Source organism: Zophobas morio, unplaced genomic scaffold (genome assembly GCF_036711695.1).
Source record: "Zophobas morio isolate AGI-343-1 ecotype UQ-CSIRO unplaced genomic scaffold, CSIRO_AGI_Zmor_V1 ptg000006l, whole genome shotgun sequence".
Lineage (NCBI taxonomy): Eukaryota > Metazoa > Arthropoda > Insecta > Coleoptera > Tenebrionidae > Zophobas > Zophobas morio.
This window is the reverse complement of record NW_026972111.1, coordinates 17,554,318-17,575,497: the sequence shown is the minus strand read 5'-3', so window position 1 is coordinate 17,575,497 and position 21,180 is coordinate 17,554,318. Positions and strand designations below refer to the sequence as shown.

The window sequence follows — 21,180 nt, the reverse complement described above, 5'->3', positions numbered from 1 at the left end:
TTGAATCTCGGAAAATGCTTAAATACATGCTTCATTATTTGTATTTAAGAGCATTGATACCAAGTTTCACGTAAAAATTTAAATTTACAATAGAAATATTTTTCCCATACAAACTTAACCTTCACATTTCACTTCCTTAGGGGTTGAATCTTGGAATATGCTTAAATACGGGTTTCATTCTTTGTATTGAAGAGCTTTAATTTAATATCAAGTTTCATGCAAAAATTTAAATTTACAATAGAAATACTTTTCCCATACAAACTTAACCAGTATTTTTCACCCCCTTAGGGATTGAATCTCGGAAAATGCTTAAATACGTGTTTCACTATGCATTAATACTAAATTCCATGTCAAAAATTTACAATAGAAATAATTTTCCAACATAAAGTTAGCCACCACTTTTCACCCCCTTAGGGGTTAAATCTCGGAAAATGTTCAAATACGTGTGTCATTACTTGTGTTGAAGAGCATTAGTACCAAGTTTCACGTAAAAATTTAAATATACTCGTACAATAGAAATATTTTCCCATACAAACTTAGCCTCCACATTTCACATCCTTAGGGGTTGAATTTTAGAAAATGCTTAAAGACGGGTTTCATTATTTGTGTTGAAGAACATTAACACCAAGTTTCACGTACAAATTTCAATTGATAGTAGAAATATTGTTCCTATACAAACTTAGCCGTCCAAACTTAGACACCACTTTTCACCCCCTTTGGGATCGAATCTCCGAAAATGCTTAAATACGTGTTTCGTTATTTGTGTTTAAGAACATTAATACTAAGTTTTAAATAAACATCACCTCAAAATTTACAATAGAAATATTTTTCGCATACAAACTTAGCCACCACTTTTCATCCCCTTAGGGGTTGAATTTTAGAAAATGCTTAAAGACGGGTTTCATTACTTGTGTTGAAGAACATTAATACCAAGTTTCACATAAAAATTTCAATTTATAGTAGAAACATTGTTCCTATACAAACTCGGCCGCCCAAACTTAGACACCACTTTTCATCCCCTTAAGGGTCGAATCTCCGAAAATGCTTAAATACGTATTTGTATTGAAGAGAATTAAAATGTACCAGGTTTCACGTAACGATCTAAATTTACAGTAGATATATTGGTCCTAAACAAATTTTATCACCCCATTTTAATCCCCTTAGGGGATGAATTTCGAGAAATCGCTTCTTAAACTATGCCTCCTCCAGTATAAAATGAACATTCTCGCCAAATTTCAACTTTCTATCGTTAGCAGTTTGGGCTGGGCGTTGATAGTGTCCCTGTAGAGAGAGAGTTCCGCAAACCTCCGCCATTTTAACTCCAACACCACGCGCCAACTTTAAACGGGCCAAGTTGATGGGTGGTATGAATAATAAATTCTTGTACAATAAATTTTTAGAATATATGTAAAACGAAGGGCAATTTTTGAATTGAAACGAAAGTATTATTTCCGAATTTTATTCACATCATTCAGGTTATAATACTATTTTAATTTGGATTTTAATGATATAACAAGAATTTAGGTATACGAACGAAAGGTCAATGAAACGCAGAAACACTGAAATGTCTTATTGCATTTTGTTTGCCAAAATTCGCATCGCAATACTCTTACTACCTGTAATATTAGCACTATTGGTAACAATTTTTTTTATCTTAAACTTATTCCCATGTTTTCCCAGTAAATAATATTATATATATATATATATATACAGGGTTAGTCACGAGAGAATTACTTCTGAAAATTATTTTTACGCAACCCAAAATACTAATACCCTGTATCACTTGATATTATCTAAATTTAAAATTAAATGCCCAATCCATGATTGCTTTGACTTTGGCAGTGTCACTTTGACGTTAATTAATTTTTAACATTTTTTTTCATCGTTGACTCGCCTCTAGAGCCCCATTGGATCGACGACATACAGTCAGATCAATCTGGGCTATACTGAAGCCGTAAGTGCTCTAGCAATGTTGTTCGCCGCTAATGTGCATGTGTTAATTCGCCATCTCTGCGTCACCTAGAGCCTCTTCGAAGTGCAAATCTGCAACCTCTGGACTTCTTCGGCCATTCATTTACAAAAAAGCCGTAGCATCCCCCCAAAATGCCCAACATTTTCAACAGATTAGTAGTTAAATTATTTACTTACTTACTTGTTTGAGTTTGTGTTGTGACCTTTGAATAAAATGCCGTAAAAGGAATTTTTAGAAATAATTTTCTCGTGATTAATCGGTTGCAAAAGATCAAGAGGCACACTGACAAATTTATTAGCGGCGCCGGAGGGGATTTCCGACTGGCTGCGGTACCTCCATGGACACTCGCGTAACCTCCTTTTCCACAATTGTCAAAATGAGATTGCCAAACTCAAAGCAATCATGGATTAAGCATTTCATTTTAAATTCAGTTAGTATCAAGTGATACATGGTATTCGTATTTTGGGTTGCGTAAAAAAAAAAATCAGAAGTAATTCTCTCGTGACTAACCCTGTATATATATATATATACACGCACTATACACACATTTGCACCCTGTTTTTGCCCAAAAAACAACAATCAAAACAACAAGCAAAACTAGCTTTCTTCCAGCTGATGCCGAACCGCCATATTAACTCCAAGGTAGTGAGTAAAGCAATTGCGGAACTCTCTCTACAGGAACACTAGGCGTTGATAGGTCAGTCGGTACATTGCCTTTTATATATAAAGATTTATTCGGCAAAATTTAGAGATCACTTTTGGCGCGGCGGGAGACAGATAAATTTTGATTAATCATGCTTACAGTTTCAAAGTTAAATTGGAAAATGTTGTGCTACAATTTTTTTTTCAAAAATCTGAATATCAAGACCGATTCATAAACCACAACTATTGGAGTATGTTATAAAACTTAAATAATACGTAGTATTGTTGGGGAATATTAGAGAAATTTTAGTTTAGGTTTTACGGTTTACACGATATTCTCAATAAGTCTATATAGATACATGTAAAATTTCATGAACGATCGGTCCGGTAGTTTCGGAAATAATCCTTCTAATAAATCGATACAGACGACAGATAGACGGTAGACGATAGACGAGGAACATTGTTTCATACTCTTGAGGTAACGAAACATTGAGAAAACATGAAAGTAGCTATTCGCCAGATGGACCTTATTTAGCAATCGGGAAGTATGTAAAAAGCAAGTATTTTGCATTTGTAAAGAAATCAACCAGACTTTTTTAAATTTTTATCCGTATTGGATATGTAGTGAACAAATATTTATGGACGTTCCTAAATGACATTGAACACCTGACAGGAATAAAAGTCTCTTATGTTTTTTTTATTTGCACTACTAATTCTTGTTCAAATACAAATTTTGAAATAAGCTTATATTTGTTTTGACAATGGATGTTTTCATTCCAACACCAGATTTGGACATGGCAATGTATTCCGCATGATTTGCGGAAGTAATTTTAATTTACTGTGAATTCTAAATATGTACTGTTCTTGTCGAAAAACTGTAACAATAAATTTATTTGCTTTTGGTATCTTTCTACCGGCTTCAAATTTCGAAGTGTCAATATTAGATAAATTGTAATGTTTTCTCTACAAGTTTTTGATAAAATCATCCGTTTAATTCTTAAGTCACCAAAAACTAAACTGCTATTGTTTTGTTTCAGATAGTCCCCAGGGCCCAAGGGCGAACTAACTATGTTGGGCAGCCCAGCTGGGCCAGGGGGACCGAATCAGCGAGGTCTGTGGCCCCTGGCTCCAGCACCAGCACCTTCTGCTACAGCTTTCACGGCTGATGGTAAGTATATCATACAAACAAATGATATATTGATGGTTCTTAATTTGTCATCATAAAAATAAATGTAAACTTACTGTGTAATATAATGTCGATGGGAGTATTATTTTTCAGTTTTATTAAGGGACTCGAGATATAAAATCTATTGATGTTTAAATGTTTGTAGGACTTAAATAGATTCTTGAACTTGTCTTTTTACATTCAGTACGCCCTTATATACTTTTGAATTACATTTAATCAGAATAAAAGAAGTATTAAATAAAAAAAGTCATATGAATAATATAAAGTATGGAAAGAACGTATTTTATAAAATAAGCTCTTTACACACACTTTAGGACATCTGATTTTGAGAAATTAGTAACCAACGATTACACTGTTGCTGTTATGGATAATTCTTTGGATATATTTTTTATTTCAAAAGTGGATTGTGCTTTTTTTTAATTTTTGAAATAATTTTCAAGAATTATAAAAAACCCCTTGTATAAACAAATTTATAACTTGTTCATTTTTTTTATACGTCGTATGTTACGGCTAAACGACAAAAAAAATCTGCAAAATTTCAAACCTGTATTTGAAAATGGAGAAGCTGTGAACTTTTAACTATGACTTATATCTTGAAAATTGTTGATGTCGTTTCCTTTTTTCATATAGAATTTAAATCTGTAATAGCATATCAGTTGTAACGTTTAAATAAACTCCTTTGTATTTTGGAAGATATTCGTAAGTTGTAGCCCTAGGCCTCGAGGTAATTTGTTCTGCTAGAATGTGACAAAAAATTTTGTCAACGATCTATGATACATGCGTAATCTGTCACCAGCACCTGTATAGGAATTTGTATAAAATAACCTTCACGAAGATAGTTTCGCACTAATCGCCTACACTTGATGTGTCAAAATTTGGAAGCTTTAGCCACTGTATTCAAGTGTCAAAACAGAGACACAAGTGGCAAATATAATGTGGATATGAACATTTACTTGACATATAAGACTAAGGTATTAACCTAAGTTTTTGTCACATTGAATTGTGGCTAAAATGACGTCGATGAACAGCTTATAATTTATAATACACGAATCTCTTGAACATTTCGATGCAAATGACGTATCTTTGTCGTAAGTTTTGTTTGCGACTTTACAATAGCTTTGTTTTCGTGTGGTGTTCTGTATTTTGTTTATGAGAAGAGTTCAGTCCAATACCTACGTACTTTCACAGTGGCTTATCTGTTTCAAGAAAAAGCTGATAACAACTAGGAATATAAAATGTTTGGTGTTGTATTCAGTGTTTTACAGGGACAGTACGGAGACAGTATCAGCGATAACCTCGTCAAAATTTCGTTATCAATTATTATATTATTATTAAGTTTGTGTACATAATATCCTTCGGCCTTTTTTTAGGGGTGATTTGCGTACATTATCATGTATTGAAAACGATACAAATAATCTTATGCATATGTGTAGTTTTACAATTAAATTATCCTGATATAATTTAAGAGTCTTGTTAGAAATACTCTCAACAGTACTAGCACGAAACGTAGGTATTTGAGGGCCAAAAAATGCAAAAGTTGACCCAAAGTTATTTAGACAGAACTTCCCTAGTCTTTTAATTAATTAAGTTAATTTTACAAGACAGTTTGTTGGATCAATGATAAAATTTTCATTTTTTTTTTTATAAAATATAAGTTGAAAGAGAGAGAGAGAGAGAATCAGAATCAGTTTATTTTAGCAACGCGTTGTCAATGATACGATGAAGCTTTGAATATTAGCGATTTAAACCGTCTCGGACGTCGTCTAGGTCCTCGACTATTATAAATCGCATAATATTCTCGTGATGTTAACAGCTACAAGAAGAAGTGTAAGATTTTATGTTGAACAACATAGGATAGGTAGGATCTTTGATGTTTGGAAATATTTTAGATATAATTTACGTTATGTTGATCTGTGTAGGACTGGCTTGAGAAAGGAACGCAATAGGCGAGCGGTTTCAGGATCCAATGTCCGACAATTAATAATAAACTTTCCGGAGAGTAAAAGCGTTTACGTTACTACTACTTAATATTGAATCTTTTATCATTTAAAATTGTCGGTCGCTATTGGAAAAATTTCATTCGATGTAAATGTAAAAAATTGTGTCTAATAAAATAATCATTAGATACTTAATTGGAATTTTATAATTAAACCCAGCTGAAAATGTTGTTAATAATTGTATTTTTTAGTTTTTAATCGAATTTTCGTCAGTTTGAGCTACTCATATGTATCTATAGGATACAGCGTTTTATAAATATGTATTCAATTGCTTTCTGGTAGCTATGATTTTATTCAAATTGATGTTCTCTAGTGTTTGATATGGTTATGACATATTTTCTTATTATGCTTCTTACTGGATCCGAAATAATTAGTATACATTCTGCTCTTCCGTCTCTTTCGCAGAATTTTAATTATACGCATTTGCTTATTGCTTCTAGTTTCAAACTTAAACATTGGGTTAAATTAAGTAAATTTATCAAGTGTAGTTTTATTCTAGTATGACGAGTCCATCTGTGGATCCTATAAATTGGTAATCTAATTTGCGATAGTTGAATGCGCTAACAAAATCACTTTGAAATGAAATTATAAATTAAACTGTTAAATAGTAGTAACATATTCAACTGTCGAATAATGGCTTTTAATGTGTATCGCAGTCATTATGGACATTTATCGTTCAAACGAATTTGTACTGTATTTATAGAAAAGTGATTGGTGGACATTATTCATTTCGTGAATAATGTTGTAAATTTGGAAGTTTTGTTTTTAATTAATTTGTAGCTGTTAAGGCAACTAAATACCTAGTGTTTTATATTTGGAAGATCTATGCACAAAATTGAGGCTTGCGAAAGAATCGGCGGAGGTCACATTGAGCATTTGTTTAGTGTTTTTGTAAATCTTGATTTAATTAATTCAGTTTGGTTTCATTATAATTTTCTTTCATAATTTAATAATTAATATTTTGACAAATTTCTGACGATTAAAAATATCTTTGAAATTTATTTAAAGGCCAATCTGGGTTCAAATTATTTAAAAAACATTTAAAAAATCCAGCAACAACTGTAGTCAGTAGTTTGGATTGCCGCATTAAAAGACTCAAGTGGGTTATCTTAGCTGAATAACCCTGTATATTATACTTCCACGGTGAAGAACCCGTTACTTACACACTGTCCTGTATTGACAAATTTATTTTTAAGGAATTATGCACGGAGTGTTTGTTAGGGTGACGGAGGAATCGGATTCAATGTTCTTCCAAAAACGTAGGTGATCGCAAAAAGTTGTAATCTGTTAACATATTGAAATTAGTTTATAAGTATACAATTTAATAAACTGTGCGGTTTCTTTTAGTGTGTTCTGAATATTAAATTAGTTATCATTAGTTTGACCGGTTACCTCAATGTACAATAATTGTAAACATTTTGCAACAGAGAAATTAAAATCTTTCCCTACGGATTCTACCATAAAAGTATACTATGTACAAAAAATAAGCGACCGTGTTTTTCAGCGAAAATCATTTAGAGATATGTACTGCAAAAAAGAAATTATTCGTAAATCAGGAAGTAGGCTTTAAGAAAATTAAAATGTTGATTTGTCACATTTCTTGAAATGAATGTCTAAAAACATCTGTAAATAAAAAACAGGACCGTTCTGAGCACTTGTTAATGATTAATGTCAAATGTTAAATGCAAATTATAAAATACAAGTTATAGCATAGTGAACGGTTACTGAGCCAGGCGAAGATATAACGTGTTTCACAGAGTAACAGAAGCTTCTGTCTGCAATATCTATTATTAGGTAAAAGGAGATTTGTAATTCAGATATAAGCACAAATACAGTATGAAACTTATAATCCCATATTTGTATAGTGGCGGAAATTTAAAGTCGGGCAGCACTTTTTGTTTCATAAAGAGAATTCCAAATCACTGTGGAAATAATAAAGCATTAATAAAGGCAACCTATGTAGTAAAAGCCTAGTTTACCAAAATTTGTGAAACAGTCATGAATGTCAACTTGATACCCCACAATTTGCATATAAAATAATTATATTGTAAAATGTAGGTTTTTTTCTTGTTCCCTGAATGTCACATCAACCAAACTTTTACTGAAGCTCATTGATATTGACTTTTATGGAAGGTATTTTTTGGAACTGGGTAGATGGTTTCATTATTTCAAAATTTAGAACTTAAATTGCATACGTAATTTATTCGCTGCAATTTCTATTGCACTTACCGTGAAAATGACAATTAAAGTTACGATTAGTATTTAAAACTCGCTTAGAACCAGTGAATGATTTATTTTGTCTCACTTTAGATTGTATTAATTTATCCCACTAAATTGATCTTGGGCATAACGTTAGAGAGTACAATTAACGGCTATAACCCAGGTAAGCTCGTGGAGTGATGTTGAATTTCCAATAAATAGATTAAGCTCATGGGGTAAACTAAAAATGAAGATTAATAATGACAGTGAATATATTAAATATTTAAGGCAATAAATGTCCAGGGGAGCAAAAAAAAAAATTCACCATGTTATTTTTTTGTGTGCTCAGGGACGTAGTCTCCTGTGCATCGAGTCCTTCATGTTAGAATTTTATATATATATATATTTAGTGGCGGTAATGTAAAAGTAATGTAGGGGCAGTTAAATCGAAAGTTAGATTTTATTCCCAGCAGCGTTTTTAAAACCATGCCTTTTTCTATCAAATAATGAATTTTACATACTTTGACCACTGTCCGGAAACATTTCTGTGAGATTCCGAACTGGCGATAAGTTGTTGAGATTGTTTTCGTTAACTTTTGGTATTAAGCGGAGGTTTTACTCAAAACATCCATTCAATCATTTCACGGACTGTGAAGTGGTGCTTTCTGACGGACGTAAACATTTTCAAAGGACAATGAGAATTTGCGTCGGTGCGTACTAAAATCCCTACATTAGCAAGGTCTGCGGTCTGTATGGTTATACCGCCAGTCCCCATTTCAAAGGCCGGTAGCCCTACCATGATGTCAACAAATTGGCGGGTATTGCTTCCGCGAAGTATACAGGAAACATGTTCTTCCACTAATGTTGCGTCCGGCACAATCTGGAAACATTAGAGCAGCTTCCACTTAATTCAGCACATATTCAAGAGCACGCCGAGAAAAATGTTCGAAGGTTATTTCGACAGAACTACCCTCGCCTTTGGAGGAGAATAACATCCAGCTGTTTAGAAAAATTATACCATTAGATTTGCGATTTTTACTTCCTGAGCGTAAGTCAAGGAAGTATTGCAATTGAGTCTATCGGGCTACTAATTGATTTCATATTTTCTCGATGGGTCATGACCCGACGGAAAAATGTGTCTCGTTTTCGTTTACTTAATTAACTCGTTCATAAATATTTTCTCTTAAAATATTGACGCATTATTTTTTTTAGTATAACAAGAATTAATGACGTCTAGTTTAATTAAATCTGGTAAATCATTGTTGACGGATAACTGCGTTAGATATTCTAAACGATCAATACGCATTGTAGTACATATGTGATTTGTTTATAAACTTTAATGACCTAAACCTTCTCTCATTTATGACAACCGAAAACTCTACGGTTACTAAAACTAGCAGAAAAAAAAAATGCATTTTTTTAAAGGTCTTGAAAGTTTAACAGCCACAGTCATTGTCTTTCAATGACTTTCCTGTGTAGCAGTTGTCAAACAGTAAATATTTACAATTCTCACTGTAGTATGCCAACATCATTTCTTTTTTGTACAATTAGAATAAAGGTTTAAAGTTTAAAGATATTTTAAACAGGGAAAATATGGATCGGAAAGTCTGAAAACACTAAAATCTGCGACAAACTACATTCGCAACAATGGCCTACGCTTAATTTGTCAAAATTTTGTGTTCATTGAAATGTTAAAACAGAATGACACGAATGACAGAGATAATGTGGATTTGAAATAATATTTCGCCGTAAGGAATTAATTATTACAGTTTTGGACTGTCCAATCAATCAGTCTTTTCTAATCAGTGTTTTATAATTGATAATGATAACCTAAAAGTCTTTAATGCGGTTCTAAATGAGTTTTGTAAAACTTTTTGTAATTTAATGTTACTTAGTTTTTATGTTAGAGTTAAGGCGTTCTAGGTTCGTGTACGTTTAAATTAGTACAAAATCTCTTGGTAGCTTCAATTTAGTCACTCGTCTCTTCTTAGTATTAATATTTAGTTTCTGAAACTTTTCTCGTATCAACTACTTATAATCAATTTTCAGTTAGTGTTTCTAACTGTTCAGTTAACAACTTAATTTTATACTTTATTACGCAACATGATCAACAATTACTGTTTCAGTTAGTATCAACAAATTTTGCTGGAAATGGGTAGAACTATCACCCCACCTTACCTCCTGTAATCAAAATCACATAATTGACTGTGACATTAAATTTGAATGAAAATTTGCTATGGATTATTGTTACAATTGACACTACTATAACTTAATTTTCATGAGCGTTTAAAAATGACGTAAGTAGTGGCAACCATTTGCAGCCGGTTAGGCAATAATAACAGCGCAAGAGACATTTTCCAGAATTAGTTAATTCCACTGCCAATTCAAACCGTATGTATTTTCCATGATGCAGTTCCTTCCGTTTAAGTTATTTTTTTAATGTAGATAATCCGTTGATTTTCCAACCATTTCAACGAAACTGGGTTTGTTCGTCCTTCAGAGGTGAAGGAAGTTTTGCCTAAATAACTTTGGACTTAATTTTTTTGTCTTATTTTAAAAAGGAGATATGTTGGCATTTCCTATTTACCGTATTTTTATTATCTGTAACTTCTGAAACACTTTCTGAAGGAAAAAGCTAATATAAGGTGTATTTTTGATACTGAAACTACATATTTTCGTGGTTGCAATAGTTATATGACAGTAAATAATATTTTTTAATCGTTTTTTCCTTATGGGAAGCCCGCGACATAATGCTATAATAGTAAAGGACTTACCCATAAAAAAATTTTTCAAATCAAATTTCTCTCAACATACCTACAATACCTACATACATACGAAGGGTACACGGGAATAACGATCAAAGTCCCTTTTTTTATCAAATTGAGATAAGACTACCATCTTGTAGGAAATGCTAAATCCTACAGTAGTATAAATTACAACCATTCAAAAAACGATCACAGTCAGCAGAAAGAAGGGCTTAACATATGGTATCCTTAGGAAGATAATACACATAATACACCTTTTCCAGAATTATATATTTATTTTTGTTTAAGTTAATTACTAAGTTTGTTTGTCTACTCTTTGTGTGTTATTATTAATTCATAAGTTTCACATTAAACAATAATACTCCTAATAAATTGTTGTGTTGTTTTGAATCTATTGGGTTTCAAACTTTAAAATTCATTTTTCTCGATATTTATAAATTGTGACTTTGATCGTTAATCCCGTGCACCCTTCATACGTATTTAAAATTTATTGTCAATCTCAAATATTGACTATTAAAAATTACGGTAACAAAAATTATTAGTCAGTTTAGAGTTTTTTTTTTAATTAGGTATTTTTAGAAAGCATATTACTCAAACTGCAATAAGGGAAGAATATTAGAATATTTATAGTTCTATTAAAAAAAATATTTGTTGGGTGAAATCTTTGTCATATTAATTAAAGCAGACAGGCTGGCCAGCGAAAAATAAAACTTACATTTGCCCTAGGCTGATTCAATTGACAGGATATACACTGTTTATTGCTGAGATAAGTATGCAGATGCGGATGCAGAGCATACTATCTCATGAAAGAAAATATCCACTGGACGCAATAAACCCCGTCTCCTGAAAGCGCATACATATTGGACGCTCTAACATGTGCTCGACAAAAGGACGCAGTAATGCCCGAACGATTATATTAAAATTTTCTCTGTAATTACAAGAGATATAAGGATCATTTTGTCGGATTCATTTTCTCCATTCAAAAATAAGTTTATCTCTACTTTCAAACCTTAATATACTTCACGATTTCTGAGGGACGCAGTAATAGTTTCATGAATTAATGATAAAAGGAACATGGTTATGGAATTCAATGCCAAAAATTTAACTGGTAGTAGAACTCATCAATATTTGAAACATTGCCGTATAACATTTTTTCAAAAACCCATATTTTTGTGCCCTTTTTCCCTCCTTCGTTTTTTGGTCAGCGTATCACAACCAAATTCGCTTTCGTTGACACAGGGAGGTTTTTTGGCTAAATACTTTGTGCAAAAACGACTGAGTGCGTTGTGATTATATAGTTACGTGTAGTTGGTAGTCAGTTCTTACCCCCTTCGAGTAGTTTTTTCAGTGCAAAAGGCGGTATTACCAATGTAGAATACCGACGAATATGCTATAGTTGGATTCATGTATCTTTTTACACACGTGACCAAAAGCTAACGTCCGAACTAATAACTGTTACTTTGTAGTAATTAGTCAAAAAGATGACAATGTTCATAACGTCAACATGACACAAATGTATAGGCTCAGGCAGGTCTTTTGGTTTCGGTGCTTTCCGATTGGGTCGTGATTTTGTCGGACTGGGAAGAACGCCGAGTCTTTCTTTTCGAGTTTTAATCTTCGAAACCGTTCGGCGAGTAACGCCTAGAGCATCTGCAACTCGCTAAAAATTTGAGCGAAATTATTAACCATGAACCTTCAAGTGGTTTTTACTTACTTACTTGTTCTGTACCATTTAATGAGATTAAAGGACCACCGTTTTCCTTCTCAAGAGCAAAATACTCTATAAAGTCCTCGTCCTGGGCACGGGAACTCAAACGTTTGCCCGCCATGTTGTAGACCAAACACGAACAAGAAATAAGATAACAAAACATAAAAAATAGGACAACGAAACAAAAATCCTAACAGCCTATAAACTTTACGAAGAACTGAATAGAAAACTTGAATAGAATAACGAAAAACTGCGATTAACCACTCTGAGTAAAACCAAAAATGACAGTGACGTTTGATGAAAAATCGATGAATTATTAACAGTCACTAGATCGACTACATCAGTGCATGTCGCACTATGTGGACGCATTTATTACGTATTTTATCTTTTTCTAATTCAAGGAACTTTGTGGAAGAGAATAACTGACGTAGAGCGTAATTTGGCCTAATTTTGGTAGACATACTATTTGTCTGGCTCTTCGTTTTTGTAATCCTTAAAACAAAGATTCTAATGGTAGGTGCTGTCTGAGCTTGTATGATACTTCGGTCACGTGTGTCAAAAGATACATGAATCCAACTATACTTGTATACAGCGAGGCTTTGGATAACGCTCAGGGGACGTCTGTGCAATGTCATCACCGCAAAGTCTGGGTACTGGAGTCGGAACCCGAAATTTTGGACGTTATCGAAGAGCCCAATATCATCATTCTCCGATTAGCATTTTGTATGGATATTTCGACCTTTGTTGTATAGCGGACCCTTTAGGAACAAGAATTGCACCTATGCCACCTACGTGTGAATGCTGTGGCCGAGACAATACGTCAAAATCCGTTTATGAGTGAGAAGATACAGACTTCAACGGCCCGGAGAATTCAAGCATGTACAGAAAAGGGCAGCATTTTGCGCAATTTTTATAAGAGAAGGGAGTGAAATGCAGTACTGCAGTCATCTACGTATTCAGTGATTTAGTGTTATCATTGAAGTGAAGTCATTTGTTGTTTTTTTGCAAGAACTCTGTATAATTCCATCCGATATTTTATGTTTTTATTATCCCAACGCACGATACTGCAGTGATCAACATGTATTTATTTTGTTGTTATTAAATGAGCCTTTTGGGGAATAAATTAGGTTTTCTTGTATTTATCGTTGTGTTTTTTTTTCATGAACACATGTGAACGACGACCATATTCTCTGGTGTAAGCGTGTGTTTTCGTGAATCGCGGATGGTTTTTGTTGCATCGAAGAAAGTAGGTATTAATTACACATGGGTGGGTAGCGATTATCATAGTGCATAGTCCATGTATTTTAAATTTTAATTCTTGAACAATAATTTTGATTTACGCTAATAACGAGTTCTATTGAAGGTTTTAAATATCTATGTCCGGATCATTTATTTGGCGTAATGAAGTTATATACCTACTTATGAGCACATGATTTACAAAACACGTTTTGAAAAGATTTGTTTAATAATAATGTGCGACAACACTGTCCAACAAAACAAATATATAACCTCCATATACTAACGGTTTACGCAACCCATGCGAGTGAAGCTTTCAGATGGCATGCTTTTTTTCACCTTATTCGACAATTATTATCATAGTTCGGCCAATTTACAGTAAACCTTCATAAAATCAGACACGTAAATCGTCCTCGTGGATCACACACTGAATTGGTGAAAACCTCATAAAAATCCGTACAGTAGTTTTTCAGATTATCGCGTTCAGACAAATAGACAGACCGAGATTTTATTTAACGATCATTGTTTCAAATGTGATCCGATTCCAGCTAGCGACTAGTGGTGCGGTTTCCATGCCAACGATGTAAACAAAACGTCTAAAATGAGTCATGATTTGGTTTCCGTTTTTATCGAGACCTTACTAATGATACATATATCCAAGACACAACATCTTTAGATATAAGTTTTGATACATTTGATACAAATGGAGCGAGGTAAAAAAATTAGTTTTGATAATTATGATTTGTGACATAAACTTCCGGATGATTTTTTAAATATTGAAAATTACTATTTTGAAGTCCGGTGTAACAACGAAGTAAGATTACCACTAACAAAAACCATTAATCTAATGTAATTTAGACCCTTATAACCTTCCTTTTCTTGTTTTCTTGCTTGTTGCTTCAGGGAGAGATAATCTTTACATTAAGAACAGTTTTTTTCATAAGTTTATTTGCGTATTTGCAAAAATGGCGTTTATGATTGAATCGAATTTTCGAAATGTGCAGGAGGCAAATGGTGTGTGGGAGTACTCTATTCAAGCGGTCTTCAGTATTTTAGATAAGATAAGATAAGAGCATAAAAGTCTGTAATCAACTTGGCTGTGAAAAAAGATTATTCTCTCCGAGAAGAGGTTTAACCTCTGTTTCTCTCTCTTCATTGAACTTTTCCTTCTTTCGCCCTAAACTTTCTGAAATTCTACACGATCCCCGAAAAACATCTTTGTCTCAATGATTCAGGCAGTGAAAACCTCCGAATCGATTTTTGTTGTTACTCTACAATATGATTTGATACAATAAATATGGAGGTTGTTTTGTGAACGTATTTATTGTAATATTATTAGGATACATGCGAAGAGGGTGGAATAACAACGGAGGTATAATGTGGTGAAATTTGTGGCACTGACCTTGCTTGATCTAAACATCGTTTACGACTGTATTGTCTCGGAGTTAACTCGAGTTAACCATACCCCTAGGTTCGAAAGTATCGCCAACCAGTGGCGGAGCAATTTGGTATATCATCCGTCATGGGGACGAAACGAACTGAAACTTATGAAAACTAAGTGTCTTTCCGAGATTGTTTATTTCCATCCCATGAATTACGAGTTTGAAGCTCACCATGTTGAGTTTATATTTAAAAAACAAAAAAAAAAAACAACGTATAAAGACACACAGTACATGGGGAAATACAATAACTGGCATGTACGGCTATGGAGTACCGGTAAAACGCTAGGGTTTTCTAAGCTGCTCGCTCGTGCGCACAACCGACAGACCCATCGTAACGCTGTTTGCGGTGTTTGATTTTGTCCCAAAACCGTACCATTGGAAGTATACGACACATTCCCTCCGTCTTTGTTCCAACCTCCTCGGCTAGATACATTTGGATAATGTATTAATGCCATTGTCAGGCCAAGTTGTATAAGTGAGTGTGCGCGCGCGTATATTGGATGTTAGTTTTTACATTATTTTGTCTGTGTAATTTTGTGAGTGACAGTTATAGCTGCTAACTTTTAAGAACTGGAATTCTGCAAGTATTGCTACAAAAAGGTGCAAACATTGTGTTAATACAAGAGGAACCAAAACCGAAGAGAGTACACAGAATATCAGTCAAAATAAATCGGGAAAAATTTTTACTAAAGAATATAGAAATTAAGTAGAACTAGAAATGGCATAGCAGAAGTAGACCAAGATATTAACGAAACTGCCAAAATATGGGAAGGGAATTGAATAAAAATATTTATGTACTAATACATCAGACGTGAAGACAAAATAAAAACCCGGAGGAGCCATCATGTTAATATACGACAAAGAAGACAAAGAAGATTCGAAGAATTATAAGGCCATAACTTTACTAAGCACAACTTATAAAATTTTCGCTAGCTTAGTAAATACAAGACTTTTTAAAACTGTGTTGGTAAAATCTTTGGGATCTAAATATCGATCAAGCAACTTAATATGTAATCGAGTCATCCTTGGAATTGAATCCGTATGTCTTCTCTGAAATGATATGTTTAATGCTATATCCAAAGCTACCCTATAGAAAAGTTTTTAACAAAATTAGTTTTAATTGTCGAGTATTTTTTAAACTTAGGTATTTAAAAAGACGAAAACTAAGATCCTTATAAACTTGTTACTTCCCGAGCGTAGTTAAGGAAGAATTGTAATACGGCCCATCCGACGAATGGTTACTTTCACGTTTTGTCGACGTTTTATGACCCCTAGAGAACGAAAGCATAGTGTCCCGTTTCTGTTTGTCTGTCGTCTGCCGTCCGTCCAGATTTATATTACACAATAATCTCCAAAACTACCAGGCCGGTTGTTATCAAATTTCATATGTATGTTAAGAATATTGTGTAGATGGTAAAACGGTACATGGTAAAACGCTAACCAAAATTTGTCTGACCATCCCCACTAAAAAGGGATGTCATCTCCAAAATTTACAACAGTAAATATTATTTACATTTTATAGAATAATATACTCTTGGATTTGTGATTTATGAATCCGTGCTGTTTTTAACCTAGACATCCAAATTTTTGGAATAAAAATATCAAAATTACGTTTAACATTTTACAATTTAATGTTGAAACTGCAAAATGGTTTGAAGTCTTGCAAACGTTTCAAGGTTATCGCAGGCATAGTGAATCAGTAACCAAAAATTATCGGTTTATCCCCTCCCAAAAAAATTGATGACGTCATCTTAACATTTCAGTGAATACATCATATCTAAAAAAATCTGTATGTCTCGGCTAAAAAAAAACAACACGGATTCATAAACTACACTTGTAGGACTATGTTATTGTATACAATTAAAAACTCATTTACTATGTACAATTTTGAGGTGACGTTATCACATTGTTGGTGGGGATGACTAGACGAAGTTTAGTTATCGTTTCACCATCTACATGATATTCGTAATACACACATAAAATTTGTCAATAATCGGTCCGGTAATTTCGGAGATTATCTGACAGACACAGACGGAAACGGAAAACCTATGTTTTTGTATTCTAAGGGTAATGACATGTCGAGAAAATGTGAAAGTAGCTAGTCGTCCGATGGACTCGATTACAATACTTTCGTAGCTTACGCTCAGGAAATAAAAGCAGTTGAAGCTTTTCTAATCTTCAAATTATTCTTATATAAAATTTTTGTGAGACCTTCTGTCCCTTACTCACTCTATTTATTGCTTTATCCGTATTGACTGTGTGAACAAAATCCTCAATCACAGTTCAGAAACTATTTGTGTCAAAAAATATGAATGTTACTGACGTTGTTTTCGACTGAAGAATGATTGCTGAAATAATGTATATGAATAGTTTGAATTTGAATATCTTATACCAATTAGTAAGATGCTTTATCACATCATTAATTAAATGTAACAAATTTGTTGTTTTTTTTTCTGATAGTCTGAACTAGCAATAAAATTCTTGAAATAAGAAAAAACAATACTTTTTTTCACGAGTAAAATGTAAATAAACCAATAGTGAGGTTAAAAACAGATTAGTCCACGGTATACGCTTTCAAAAGTCAAAACATGAAATAATATCGCGAATATCGTTTCTTGCGCATGCTGTTTTGAACTATTTACTATACGATTAATAATGGTACCAACTTCAGAAAATGTTGATTATACAACCGAAATATACTCAACCACTGTTTCGCTACTGAAATACTGGTTCTTGGTTAAAGTTTTGGTAAAAATGTAACCATGGTTTGTTAACTACGTTTTTAACGAACAACTGAAATACCTGGTTAACAAAGCATGGTTACGCTTTTCCCAAAACTTTAACCAAGAACCGGTATTTCAGTAGCGAAAATACTGTTTCTTGTGTTAACAGTTGTTACAGTTGCTGTTGTTTCACATAAGATTTTAAAGCAGATTGTAATATTTTCCAGAAAAAATGTATTGGTAATAGTATATTTTATATCGAGAGGGGGAACGAACTGATTACAGTGCGCGGGCCAAGGTTTGCAGAACGAGGCGAAGCCGAGTTTTGTAATAATTGGCCCAAGCACTATAATCTGAGTTCCCACTCGAGGCATAAATATCATTTTTTCTACAAGCTATATTTCAAATCCGAAAATTTCAAATAATTATTGTAATCGTTTAACAGTTCATTAATAAACTAATAATGTTTAAAAAAAAACAATGCCAAATTTGTTTATTTTTTGACGTATGTGGTTTGTTCGTTATTTTGTGAGTTCTGAAAGCAAGAAAGCATAAATGTGCAACAATACTATGGATTTTGTGAATTCTGCTTTTGATTCTGATTCTGAAGAAGCAGGAAATCATATTCCTCCTGAGATTGCAGCAAGCGCCGCAGTAGAAGAATGGTTTCCCGTAAAATCAAGGGCTCGTTATGAAATGGTTTATAAACAATTTCAATCATGGTGTCAAAAGAAGAACGTGAAAAATGTAGTATCCGAAAGTATACTGAAGAGAACACAAAAGGATTTAAGTGCTCTAGCATGTGGAGTCATTACTGCATGTTGAAATCAACGATGAATATAAGACACAATGTCAACATTGGTAATTTTTCGAAATTAGTCTCCTTTTTAAAACGGAAGAACGATGGTTACAAAGCTAAAAAATCACGAGTGTTTTCCAAAGAAGAGTTTTATAAATTTCTGCAAGAAGTTGAGGATAGTAAATACTCGTAATTGATGATAAAGGTACGATTTGACAATATGTTGTGTGCATTTGAAAATTCTTGTATTTATAGGTAGCTTTCATTTTAGCCCTTGCCGGTTGCGAAGAGCAGAATTGACTAACATGTCCACTGATGATATGAAGATAAAAGTGCTGTTCTAGTAATTGGGGTCCTAGGGACGAAAACTAAAATTTGCCGAACATTTACAATTGTTTCTGGAGATACAGAAGGGATCAACTTACTGGCCATAAGCATCTTTTCGCAATCTACAGACATGAAAGGTGTACAAGACAAATGGTTGGAATTAATACCATAGGAAAAATACCGTCTTTGATAGCCGAATATCTTGATCTAAAAAATCCTGCAGAATATACAGGTCATGCATTTAGGAGATCATCAGCCACATTTTTGCCGGACGCTGGGGCAGATATTCTCCAGTTAAAACGGCATGGCAGCTGGAGATCGACAAGCACGGCAGAAATGTACGTAGAGGACTCAATTCAAAATAAAGTGAAGACAGCTAACATGTTAGAAGTTAATGCAGGAGGTTGCAGTGAAAATATTGTTATCACCGAAACCAAGAAAACAGATGATGATAAAGAAAATAAGATTATTGGTAAATCTCCAGCAATACACATTTCGAATTGTTCAAATTGTGTATTCACATTTAGTTCTCTGTAAATTGTAAGTTTTGTTACGAGTAAAAAATATGTTAAAAAAGCATTATGAAATGTCTTTTATTAACAAAAATAGCGAAAATTTTGCGACTGAAAAAGCTGCGCACGTGTGCCTGATATGCAAACCAAACGCACGCTGCACGGATTTCGGTAGATCATTTGTTGTCGGTAATCAGAATCACCAAGTAACAAAACGCTTGTAGAAAAAATGATTTTTTTGTTCATTTCATTTATAATGAAAAACACTAAAAATGTATAGTGAACCAAGAGCTATAAGGTTATATGGCCATCATAAAATCATCCCATTGTGTCGAAGTTAAGTTGGTTACAATAGAAAAGGTTTTAGGGTCGTAAATAACGAGTCCACTACAGCTCGACCGGCTCTTGCGGTTTCGTTCAGGGGCGGCTTTCACTAAATATGAAATCCACCACTCCACTATTTCTTTGCTACCTGCAGCCGCTGAGGGTTCCGAAATAACCACTCGCTTTGAAAGCCGGCCCTGTTAAATATGAGCAAGAAATGTTTAGAAGATGATTTATTGCCAACCGGTAAGCTTAGTGCGAACCACACAAAGGGGGTATTTATTTGCGGTCAACTAATTTTATGATGGCCATATAACCTTATACCTCTTGGTTCACTATACATATTTATAAACTCATAATATCTCATAGCACTGATAGCACTACATTAAAAATGAACTACATTAAACTAAAAATGAACTTGACTAAAACAAGGATACATTGTTTTAAATTCTGGACATGTTCCTTCTCCAATTTTTATTCTTTCGGCCTCTTCGTCTGCAGCTGTTTTGCGCTTTTAATTTTTCTTGTTCTCGTATCACTTTTTCAGAGGATTTTTTTCGCACCAAAAAATGGCATTAACACGTATAAATTTATGTAACGCTTCTAAGTGTTAAGTGAAAGCGAAGAAAGTTAGATCTAAATATTTGAAGAATGTTTCATTTATTTTTGAAGATAACCTCAAACACAATGACAGATCATGACATTTATTTAATAGTTCAAATTACTTCGAAACGTATGATAGAGCGACAATAACAAAACATTAATTTGTTTTCAAAGCCAAGTTGACTACAATCATTTGTGATGACCTGTATATACATATATTTAAAGTCGCAGACAAACTTAATGACAAAGTGGCATCTCAACAGTAACCTATATTCATTTGTCTAAATTTTGAAGCTTTTACCACATTTAAAGGTCAAAATAGAATGATAAGTTCTATTTTTCATGTGGATTTGATGACCTATGGTGTTAACCCATATTGGTACCTGCTACCACATCAAATTGTGATTAAACCCACGTTGCTGAGTATGACCTATAGAAGTTAATAAATAATGTACAAATCTGAAAATTTTGACGCAAATGACGTATTTTTGTTGCCAAGTTTTGTCTGCGACTTTGGTACAATACAATAGTATAGTGTGTATATCGAATTTCAGGTTTCAACAAATGCGGTGTTTACTCCTTGTTTCCGGGTGGTCCAACATTTGGAAGTGCATTGTACTCTCATGCTCGCACAATAGGACAATTTACTTCCGGTCATATCCAGCAATCTTCAGGGAATCCATTTTATCATAAAGGTAGGTTATGTATGTATGCATGTATTGAATATTGCATTGTTATTAATAAT

At 33.4% G+C, this 21,180-nt stretch overlaps 1 protein-coding gene across 2 annotated transcripts in view; it reads left to right on the top strand.

The window, feature by feature from the left end:
* The window catches only part of LOC135123739 (protein winged eye), a 173,941-nt gene that overhangs the window by 82,402 nt on the left and 70,359 nt on the right, over window positions 1-21,180 (top strand). For both annotated transcript variants that reach the window (XM_064048606.1, XM_064048605.1), the window contains exons 2-3: window positions 3,652-3,782; window positions 20,990-21,130. In XM_064048606.1, the coding sequence (XP_063904676.1) occupies window positions 3,683-3,782; window positions 20,990-21,130 (241 nt within the window). In that variant the 5' untranslated portion in view covers window positions 3,652-3,682. The remainder of the gene's footprint in view (window positions 1-3,651; window positions 3,783-20,989; window positions 21,131-21,180) is intronic.